General features: G+C 45.7%; 1 protein-coding gene across 1 annotated transcript; it reads left to right on the top strand.

The window, feature by feature from the left end:
• Positions 1-5551: 5551 nt before the first annotated feature.
• On the top strand, positions 5552-7254 carry her6 (hairy-related 6). The gene is made up of 4 exons (XM_079680561.1): positions 5552-5798; positions 5974-6069; positions 6180-6267; positions 6405-7254. The coding sequence occupies exons 1-4, from the start codon at positions 5691-5693 to the stop codon at positions 6947-6949; spliced, it is 837 nt and encodes a 278-aa protein (XP_079536687.1). The 5' UTR covers positions 5552-5690; the 3' UTR covers positions 6950-7254.
• The last annotated feature ends 4461 nt before the right edge of the window (positions 7255-11715 follow it).

Below are 11715 nucleotides of genomic sequence, written 5' to 3'. Positions count from 1 at the left end.
AAGGAGGGAGAGACCCCTAAAGGAAGTGCGAGGGTCTCGGTCTCTGAAGTGGAGGCAGGCAGCGGCCGCCGCCTGGGGAGTCTCCGGTCTACAGCCCAACACTGAGGCCTTAAAACATTTCTCTCTGTTTTACCCAACCAAATCGGACCCCAGCGCCTCTGTCTGCGAGGCTTACAGTGACCCGTGCTGATCTTTCTGTGTGTGTGTGTGTGTGTGCGAAACGAAAGCGTGATTACATTCACTGTACTTATTGTTTTCCTTGCTCCCAGGATGCTCCAGGCACCTCTGTGTGTGTGTGTGTAAGGGGAGGTCAGCGATGTGTGCGGCTGTATCTGGAGAGCCTCCAAACCCCCTCATCTCCTCTCCTCCTTCTGTTCTCTCTGCTTGGAGGATCTGTCAGTTCTCCTTCTCTCTCTTTGTCCCTGCTTTGATCCTGCTCTCCAAGCCTTGGCTGGCCTCGCTAACAGCAGCTGAGCACAGGTCCTACTCCACTCCCACTAATAACACACATGCAAGCCGCGCCGGGATGAAGCGTGTGCACAGACACACACATACACACACACACACACACACACACACACACACACACACACACACACACACACACACACACACACACACACATACACACACACACACACACACACACACAAACACACTCTCGCTCGCTGTTCTACTTACTCCCACTCTTCTCGCTCACACAATCCAAAATCGGTAACGACTGGCTCTGCTATCATTCAGTGCTTTCTGTGACTTGTCAGAGCTTATCGCTTACGCACAATCCCCTGTTTTCTGTAACCCTGCACTTACACTGCAAGCAACTTGGGTGATGGGTCACTCTATTCTGACTGAGAGTGGGCAGTGCTAGAGCCTCTAAACGTAGCCACATCGTAGATTATTGTAGTACACTGATTTTTGCAAGCAAATATAGACATATGTATTTCCTATGTCCTTAAATGGCCCACTGTCACCAATTCATATCCTATGGCCTTAATTGTTTGCAATGCCTGTAATTGAATGACTTGAAATCTGCAGTGTTCCATTCTTGAATCTTTAAATCGCTTACTTTTTATATGTCGCGGAAAATATGCATTATGTCACACCATTGCAGGTTTTGGAAAACATACTTTATTCATCCCTTATGGAAATGTTCTACCTTTCCCTCTGTTGTTATTTTGCATATTACACACATGCCTGAAATACCCACAAAGCACAACCGGATCTATACATTTGCATTTATGAGAGCACAGATGTCAGAGTGAGGGGCGGGGGGGGGGGGGGGGGGGGTGGGGGGCATGGTAGGTCTGTGTGTTTAACAGGCATAATCCACAGACTGAGCTACTGCTGCAGGTCACACATACAGATACATAATTAATTAACATAACTCAAGGTCCACTTACTCACTTTTTCCAAAACTGTCAATCATATATCACAGTCTTCCTCAGGTAATAATGTGGTCTGCCCCATATTTACAAATTGTTATAATGTGGACTATGCCTAATCTATATGGGTCATCAGTATGACAACTGAGCAAACTCCATTTACAGAGGAAGACTGTGATGTGATTAAAACATCTGGGGGGAAAACAATAGTGGACTTTTAGGTAATATTACATTGCCAAAATACTGAGAATGAGCTTTTATTCCGGCAGTCTTTCAAGTAAAAGTTGTGGAGAGCTGAGATTAGTTCACTGTTTGTAATGAGCTTCTTATATAGTTTGCTGTTTCCAAGCAGAGCTGAAAGTTAGCTGTTGACATGCAGTGACTGTGCACACATAGGCTACTCAGCTCTGTAGGAAATGAAAGGATGTCTGGTGACTTGTTGACCATGCTAATCACAGTGTGAACTGTTGGATAAGTAAAGTCAGTCGACCACTGTGTGGCAGCCTCTTGGCAGGCTGCGTCAACACAGTGCCACCCTCAGTTTGGCAGCAGCCATCATGACACCTAAGGCTGGCCCTGATGCAGCCTGTGTGACTGCCTGCTTACTTCCCACTCTTCTTGCCAGCCAGTAATGAAGCTTAAATGCCTATGCAACCCCACCTCACTAAACACACACACACACACACACACACACACACACACACACACACACACACACACACACACACACACACACACACACACACACACACACACACACACACACACAACCTTCTCACCCTTGTGGCACCAGGAGCACCCGTTGGCAGCGCCTCTGTTCACCAATGGCTTACACATTAAGGCATGAGCAGTGGGTGACAGCGGGCCAGATTGTTTTGTGAGCCGAATATCTCACACTTTCACACACACTTTAGCCCCACAATCTCCCTGCCTAATTGCATTATTGCTGCATTATTGCAGTGTGTGGAGGTCCATGGTCGAGAGGGCTCAATAAAGATATGAGTCCTGGGAAAGGCTGGGAGCGGTGTGAATGAGAAAAGAGGAAGAGGAAGGTAAAAAAGGAGGGGGATATAAAAAGAGAGATAAAAAGGGAGAGGATAAGATCAAGAGATGAGGCTTGGTGCAGGGATAGGGGGGGGTGGGGGTCACAGGTTAAAAAAAGTGTGAGAACTTGGAGAGACAGGGTGGGGTGTCCTAAATAAAAGATGTAAAATAATCAGGCTTGTTTGTTTTCCTGTCTGCAGGCCAGACAATTGTCATTGGCTTTTCATCAGTAAAGTATCTCTAAACACGTGTGATCAAAAGCCTTTACAACAGAGAGCCGTGTTCGCCGACAGTCAGCCTGCTTCCCACAGATTTCCTGTGGTAGAAGAGTTCACTCATAGCTACAGGTAACACTCCCGGGACCGACGGCAGCCAGGTGCGCGCGATAGACTCTTCGGGAAAGGGAGGGACCGACAGACTCGAGCCTCTGTGACTCAGTGCACCGGCGGAGACCTCTTGCAACATGAGCGTGAGAAAGTCGTTCAGGCGGAGAGCGTTTCAAAACCTACACTCTGTCTGCCTCACATCAATACATTTGTTTTGGAACTCTGTCAGTGCCATTGTGCAGGGTAAATGACTCAGGTGTGCAGGGCACAACAATGAGACATGTTAGTGATGTGTTTGACAGAGGCAGCGTTGTTGTGCAGAGAGAATACTGAGGATTATAGCGCTGGATTTCAGCGCATGTACAAACTAGATTCACTCCTGCCAAAATCAAAGTTTGCAATTACACACAAGACGCGTGTGTGGTTTCACTGTTGTCTCCACATGCCAGTTAATCATTCTGTCATTGCTGTGTAGTATAGAGCTTTGTTTAACCAGCTATTTAACTATATTTCATCCGTTTTTTGGCTGAATTCTGGATTATATGAAATCAGCAACAGTGGTAGCCACATGAGAATAAAAAGTTTGAAGTGACAAAAAGTAAATTAATGTTTTGGCCTTCTGATAAAATAATTCATTCTCATCTACAGGTTGCTGGCACTGATGTCATACAGTTTGCAGACGTTGTAATGTACCGCAAGCACAGGCTTGGGAGAACTTAAAACCATCTCAGCGCCTGTGTTGTGTTCAGCTCTGGATCTGGAGCTCCCTGTTTTCCTATCAAATTCACGATCTTGCGGCCAGCCGCCGGCGACGCCCCGCAGATCCAGGCGGCAAGCCGGCGAGAGAGCGCCTTCCCCCGGTCGCCTGCGCGCCACGTGTCGCGGTCTCCGCAGCAGCTGGAGGTGTGTGAGCTCAGCGGACAGCAGTGCTTTGAGCTTCTTAGAGAAAACAAGTAATGTATTTGTTGATAAGTATCTGATTTGCATGTCATCTCCCACATCGGCACAAGTGACAGAAAATAGTCCAGAATTGTCTTAATTTTATTCGGGGAGAAAGTGGTCAGGATATCTCCACAATGAGAAAGTAAACTGTTTTTTATTATTATAAACAAAACATGATAGAATTAAACATCAGGAACCTAATGACAGAGCTGGAATCAGTCACTTCTATTTTTTTTTCTTGTTTCAAATTCGCCTGTTATTTCTTTTGGAAATGCAGCCAGTTGGGTAATATAGAACACAAGGGTAATAGAGGAAGCAATATGATTATCACCTCGAGTACTGTTCAAATTTTAAATACTCCCAAGAGTCCTTAACTCGGTGTATTACAGCGGTTCATATCAAATGTAGAGCCGCTGTCCTTCGATACACTTATAAGACGTATAATGAGCCTTGTTTATGTCACTTTTTACTGCTCTTCTGCTCTTGCGTCTATCCAACTGCAATAAAGATAAGGAAACGAAATTATGACCTGAAATCTAAAGAAGCCTTGAACGTTGTGGGGCGACCAGGCGGGGAGTAAAGGAGGAGGAGGCAGAGTCTGATCGTGTGAGCTCTCGGGCTCAGAAATATCTCTGCTCTGGCTCACATTCCGATAAGGGAGCCCGATCCAGCTCTCTCTCTGTAGGCGTGGTTTTCCCAGGCTTTTAAAACAGCAGCTGCTATTTACCTTCCCCTCTAATGTAAACCACCGCCGCCGCCACATACACCACCCCACCACCCTCCTCCCTGGCCCGGCGGCCCCCCGGCAGCCCGGCGGCCAAACCTCCAACCACCACGCTCATAAAACATTCTGGCACGTGCTCCACATTCACAACACCGAAAGATGATTAAATGCCAAAATGTGTACCACAAAGTTAGCAACTACGGTGGTAAATAGCATGGAATTGGAGTGTAATCATTTCATTTTATTTCCTCCCCCGAGGGAGGGCTTAATGAATATAGAATAGTTTTCATGTTTAAGGATGTTTGTGTATCTGATTTAGTCTCATATTGAGGTTTTGAGTTGTCCTAACAAGTTGTTTCTATCAATAATGTGAATGTAACAGAGTTTGTGTGTTTGGTAGAAAACAAAACTGCACCCTCCTGCCACATGACTGAAACTCTGATTGCATGATTGCCTACCACTTCCCACTGGTGGTTTTTAAACGGTACAGAAGTTTTACTTTCCGTTTTTCATTTAGGCCTACTATTAGTGTTACAAATAAATAATCTTCTTCGTACAAAAGTTTGTGTAATACTTTGTATGTAGGGGAATAATCTAATTATAATCGGCTGAAGACCGAATCGCCTATAAATTGGTTTGGAGAGTAATTATTATGATTATTATTTTTATTATTATATGATTGGTGTTGAAAGTAGATTTGCAGCGTGTATTGCACTTATAATCCTTTTATTATATTCCTGCTCTTATCGCTTATCTGGGAGATAAAAGGGCCCCGTGCCCGCTCCTGGTGGCGGTGCCCAGTCAGCGGCTCCACTGTTAATATGTAAACGGTACGATGATTGAAGACTGAAGTTTCCCCGGCTGTGCCCTGAACCCGGGCCTCGCGCCATTGGCCGCCAGCTCCAGCGGCCAAACAACCAATAGGAGGGCGCCGACCACGAGCCGTCCTCCCTTGGGCCGCGTGTCCCTCGCCCTGATTGGTGGAAAGTTACTGTGGGAAAGAAAGTTTGGGAAGTTTCACACGAGCCGTTCGCGTGCAGTGCGAGATATAAATACAAGCCACACGCAGAGAGCCCAACAGACAGACTCTGCATCCGCTCGTGATAGTTGGTGGCTGCGCATCGCTCGCACGGATTTAACTTGATACATATCTCAGGATTTTTTGCGGGAGAGGCGACTTTTGAATATTGCAAACTGAGCATATTCATCGCTTATTCCTACACCAGTGGATCGTAATTTGCTGTGGTTTTGTGGGATATTTCCGATAAGGAAATGCCTGCCGATATGATTGAAAAAAACTCATCCTCTCCGGTCGCAGCAACCCCGGCCAGCATGAATACAACTCCCGATAAACCGAAGACAGCCTCCGAACACAGAAAGGTTGGTACAGAGCTTTATTTAAAAGCATTTCTCCTTCTGTTTCATGAAACAAAAAGCGTGAAACATTTCATTTTAGACACCATTTCGGTCCTCATCCAATGTGAGGATTTCACTTTTACGCACGAATCCAGAACAAGACAACTAATCTATAATGTAATTTCTTTTGTATCTTTAGTCATCCAAGCCAATTATGGAAAAGAGGAGAAGAGCCAGAATCAACGAGAGCTTGGGGCAGCTGAAAACTCTCATCCTGGATGCGCTCAAAAAAGATGTAAGTACTCTCTTAGCGTCCTGGTTATTATTAGATTTCAAAACTGCCACTGACAAACGGTGAGAAAGTGAGAGCGTAATCCTAACCATGTGTGTTTTCCATCCCCTCAGAGCTCCAGACACTCTAAACTGGAGAAGGCGGACATCCTGGAGATGACTGTGAAGCATCTCCGGAACCTCCAGAGAGCTCAGATGACCGGTAAGTCGTATTTCCCGGACTAATCGGTCTCATTCTGTACCAGACAACAATCTTGCTTCAAAACATCAGTCAACATTTTAGAGCAAAATACAACGTGTGCGTATCTTTACTTAAATATATCCGTGTTTTCTCTGCAGCTGCCCTCAACACCGACCCCACTGTTTTGGGAAAATATCGTGCCGGTTTCAGCGAGTGCACGAATGAAGTCACTCGGTTCCTGTCCACCTGCGAAGGTGTCAACACCGAGGTCAGGACGCGGCTCCTCGGTCACTTAGGCAGCTGCATGGGCCAGATCAACGCGATGAACTACCCCAGCCAGCATCAGCAGCACCAACACCAACTCCCCCCCACGGGCGGACAAACCCACCCCTCTTTTGGCCAGTCCATGGTGCAGATCCCCAACTCTCCCCAGCAAATCCTGCCCATGAACACGGTGTCCTGTAAAGGAGGCTCCTCGCCGGGCAATTTATCACCAGACGCCACTAAAGTGTACGGCGGTTTCCAGATCGTGCCTGCCAACGATGGACAGTTTGCATTCCTCATACCTAATGCGGCTTTTGCGCCAAACGGCCCTGTCATCCCCGTGTACGCAAACAACGTCGGCACGCCGGTCCCCGTCCCAGCTGCGGTGTCCCCCGGAGTCCCGTCGGGCAACACGGATTCAGTGTGGCGACCCTGGTGAAAAGTGGAAAGGACAAAAAAGACTCTAAAATGACACTTAATAGTTCTCTCTTTGTTGAATGTTAGAAAGTTGTTTTGATTTTTTTTTCTCGTTAAATGGAAAGAGTATGCACTATATTTGTAAAGCTAACAAGGGAGTAAAGTTCATATTGAAATGAGAATTGTATTGTGGAAGTCCGTTCACTGCATTTTTTATATATATATTTGAGTTGTCTTTTTTTACTGTGTGATGCCAAAGATGTTCAATGCTCTTATAATGTTCTTCGTTTTGGAAGACAAATAAATTGGTAAAGATATGAAAAACAAGTGCTTGAGTTGTTTGTTGGGAAAACTAAACCTGATCTCCTTATCAATGCGTAGAGCTAAGGATTTTAAATGTTCCGCCTGCTAATGCAGTATGCTACTATAGTTTTGGTACTTAAACTTTTGCATAGTAAACTTGTCTGTGTGTAAAAGCAAAAATGAGTAAAATAATACATCCAAACTTTTAATTTAGTTATCCTTCTTTTATGTAAAATAGCTTTTGAGTAGGCTATAACACAGGAAATCAACAAGTGTAATTAAACTAATCTTTTAACACACATAATCAGAAATAGGCAGAATTTAAGGTCAACTTTATTATAAGGCTGCATTGTGCAAATATAAGAATGGAATAACAGGCAGGTGTGAAAGACTGCCTTGCAGTAATGTTTACAGATCAATATCTGCCAAAAAAGTGTTTATCTGTTATTTATGCAGAGGTGTGCATCTTTCTAAAGTGAGCAAAAACACTGATCAAGCTCACTATAAGTCTCACTCAACCAGACTGTCAGTAAATTGCTGGCTGATTGTAATTATTTTATCTAAATAAGTTAGTCAGACAGGATACTGTGCCTCTGTCATTTACCAGTCAAAGGAGTTCGACCTGTTTCTCACAGTTATAATGCAGCAGTTTCACCTCCTTGTGGAAACTTTGGAGTCTTGCAGAGGTCACTTACGCCATCTAGCAGCGAAGAGGTGCACTGCAGTATGATTGGTGTTGGTTAGCTCAATGAGTGGAGCATGAATGGCTGTTGTGGATGATTTAAGAAAAAGAAGATCAATGATTTTTGCAAATTTAAGATATTTTTATAGAATAGGAAAATCAGCTGATTATTATTCTATAAGTCAGGACACTAGAACTTTTTATGGAGAGGCTTGAGGTTTCATCTTTGAGTTACATGAGCTTGTCAGAGCAGCTGGATAGGATGAAAACATGTCCTTTGAATCTTTCGTTTGCATGTTTTAAAACTATTCATTATGACATAAAGATGAGTGGCTATATTATCATTGCAAATGATGAACTGGTTCTTTCCACTCAAAAGAGTCCAAATCGGAAGTTACTTATTAAACTAACAATCCACCATCAATTTGAAGTGATGAAGCTTAAAAAGGCTAGACGACATCATTATGAGATTTCTGCTGTTCAGTCAACTTTATAATGCCAACAGCATTAATCTCCTGACAGTATGGAGCGGAGAGGAGCCTCCGGCTGTGTCTTTAATCAGAGCTCAGGGAGTTCCTCCATGCCAGGGGATGAGGGGGGGGGGGGTTGACAGCAGAAGGACATGTTAAACACCTCGCCACTGAGCCATGTGGTAGCGCTCTGCTCTGCCCAGGTGTGTGTGCCCCCTCCAGCTACCCGAGTGTGGCCCTTCTTTGAAGGGGGTGTGTGTGGGGAGGGGGTGCAGGTGTTTGCAATTATCAGTGCGCTAAGAGGCACAAAGTGTGGATAAGTGCCATCATTTTGAATTTCCATCACACCTTTTTACGGGGGGCCATGCATCCATGTTTGATTGAAGCCATGTGTGTGCTTGTGCCTGTGCGTGCATACGTCGTGTGTGTGTGTGTTTGTGCAGAGTGCTGGGTGAGGACATGCCTGGCCAAAGGGCATGATGGGTGAGGTAGTCGCGAGTTAAGTGGGGGGGCGGGGGGTTCAAGGAAAGGCCCACCACACGGGATAACAGTCAGCCTCCTGTGAGCCAAAGCTTCTTCACACAAACACACAGATATACAAAACGTTCCCACAGCATTCCAGCTGTGCTCGGACCAGTGTCGAGCTTCCTGCCCTGAGTCACGGGGCCACAGCTGGACGCGGGACGTCTGGGAGGCACGTGGTGTGACCTGGACAACACCCAGCTGCTGAGCCCTCCCACCCTACCTCACAGCCTTTCCCCCTGTTTCGTCCCCCCACCAACATCTTCAGTGGTCTCTTCCCTCTGGAGAACAGCTTTACGAGCCTCTCCAATTACCCAGTGCAGTGGCCGAGCTGCCGGAATGACCGCACACATGTCACAACACGACCGGGGGGTTAGCTGCCATGCGTGTCCATTAACTTTTCCCACACTCCGCGTGCATGCAGAGAGCGAGAGGAGGGAAAAAAAGCCCCTCTGCTTCCTCCTTGGCTCCCTAAGTGCTACCATATGCTCGGCTCTGTCCCTCTCTCTCTCTCATGGTTCCTCTTTCTCTCTCTCTCTTCCTCTCTCTCTCGCCCCGTCACTGGGGCTGTCTTTGATTGCAGCCCAGACAAGCAAGAGCTTTATGATTTAAGCCCAGGGCTTGCTGTACCAAGCCCTGGACTCATTTTGAAGCCAAACTCCTCTCCCTCCCCCCCATCCCCTTGCACCCCTCGCACCCCTCCCTCCTCCTGCAGTTGCAGGGGAAGGCTGTTTTCTGGCAGGAAATGAATAGCTCCCAGATGAGCGCAGGAACCTGAGAGGTCGTGAGAAAGAGGCGAACCCCCCTCCGCAGGCCCGGCCTGCTGCCAGCCGCCGGGGGAATGTGGGAGAGCGCCTCTCTGACACACGCATCAACCCCTCTGCCCTCCACCACACCGCCTGACTGACTGCCTGCCTCGGCGCTGGGCCCTGAGCCTGGAAATAGACTGATAGACATGGGCAACCGCCACCGAGCCAGGCAGCATGGAGAGTCAGCCAGCCAGGGAGAGGGAGAGTTGTGGGAGGGGAGAGAGAAGTGCTGGATCTGTGTGGGCGGAAGTGGATCAGTGTGTATATGCGGTCTGAATCCTGATCCAAGCATACAATACAATGGAAACTTAGACCAAGTTTACGTTAGACTCATGTTTGACCCTGACTGGGTATTTGTGCAGGTTTTGTACACAGACAGACACACGTACACACTCACTCACATGCTTCCCTCCCTCTGTCCCACAGGCTTACATTCATTCCAGAGCATGCACTCACTCAGACAGGTGTTCCTTGTCAGGAGTAAAGGGTTTTTCCCTTTGGTTCCCTGTGTGCTGAACTAACATTTATTCCTCCTGAGGTTGACACTGTTATGGTTGGACGTGATCACAACTTTCGCTACAGCTGTCAAGGCGTATTTTAGGATCTTTGTTTAATCATTGTTCTGCATTAGTGTGGCATGTTGAGATCAACTAATTACAGAGTGAAGGCCAGACATTTTCTTTGCAAATGGCTCTATGTGCACATTATTCTGTACATTGGCTCAGGTACATAACACCTTATGTAGAATGAATGAATGAAAACTTCATTACAGACTCAGGGTCCAGATAAAAGACAAGACATTACATAGATAAAAGAAAAGGCATTACATATAATAAATTACATACACAGCATAAAAAAAATTCATAGTTTAATAATAATTTAAATCAGTGTCCTACAAAAGAGACAACTATACCAATGTCTCCACAGCTGTGTAGAGTAGAGTTTATAATATTGTTGGCATTTTACCACTTAAATGAAGTAATCTGTTTAATATATCCCTTGTAAAACAATCAGTTTGGAAATGGGGTTGTAGTTTAACCAAAAAGTAATTTGTCCTCCTCTAATTGTTTAACTTAAAGGTTTTCCACAGTGGGGAAGAGCTAAAGGAATTCAATGTTTTACAGAGGGAAAAATGCAGAAAAGTACAGAGTGGGAAACATTTTCAGAAAATAATTGAGGACAAAGGAGTAGTGCTAAACATGTATGTACTGTATATCTTAACATATTATTTTCTCACTATGTGTTCTCATAAGCCTGTAGCTGCAGACCAGCTCTTAAATGTAACACCATAAGGTAGCTCTTTTGAGAAAAGCGGAATTTCACAGTTCAATTCGTACTTTTTTTTATAGAAGATGATTGTTGTTTCATGGTGATAAAATGCAGACATGTGCATTTACATGAAGCTAACAAACAGCCTTTTACTACTTTGGCTCAATTTTCTATACAAGCTACTGGAGTCAGGCGGCTTGAAATGATGTGTCCTTGCTTGCAAAAGGGCACCTAGGTTGGACCCAACCTCCACTATTAGTATATTACTCATCAGAGTTTTTCTTCCCTCTCTCCCTAGTGACTCAGGACACATCATACACCGCATGGTGTACCCCGCTTATGCTTCAGTCTTCCTATCTTTCTCTCTCACACTCTTTCTTTGTCTCTCACACACTCAGTTTGTGCGGGGCTCCTATGGTAACCTGTGGGCCCAGTAAACAGGACAAGCTGTCTACACACAAATCCCAGCAGTGTGCGTGCCCATTTTCCTTGGCTCACCCTGCATGGCAACAAAAACCCCACCAGAGGCTCCCACCACCAGCCCATTCAAATGTCAGCCACCTTGTTTGAAGTCGCAGACTGCTATGTAAATCCACAGTGTTTCTCACCAGCACAGCCTCTGACACACACTCAAAACAAGAGCTCTAGCAAAGGTGGTCCTGTGATGCTGGATGATGGTTTCTTTTATATTCTCCAGCCTTTAGAAGTAGTCTTTTTTCATCCCTATAGCCCA

Source organism: Notothenia rossii (assembly GCF_949606895.1).
Source record: "Notothenia rossii genome assembly, chromosome: 1".
In the NCBI taxonomy this organism is placed as follows: Eukaryota; Metazoa; Chordata; class Actinopteri; order Perciformes; family Nototheniidae; genus Notothenia; species Notothenia rossii.
The sequence above is the reverse complement of the archived record's forward strand: the minus strand, read 5'-3'. Positions and strand labels throughout refer to the sequence as shown.

What these genes read in the sequence shown, in the direction of transcription:
- her6 (XM_079680561.1), top strand. Translation starts at nt 5,691, where the DNA reads ATGCCTGCCGATATGATTGAAAAAAACTCATCCTCTCCGGTCGCAGCA. An exon ending in TGGATGCGCTCAAAAAAGAT is followed by an intron (nt 6,070 to 6,179) that starts GTAAGTACTCTC and finishes CCATCCCCTCAG; the next exon opens with AGCTCCAGACACTCTAAACT. An exon ending in CCAGAGAGCTCAGATGACCG is followed by an intron (nt 6,268 to 6,404) that starts GTAAGTCGTATT and finishes TTTTCTCTGCAG; the next exon opens with CTGCCCTCAACACCGACCCC.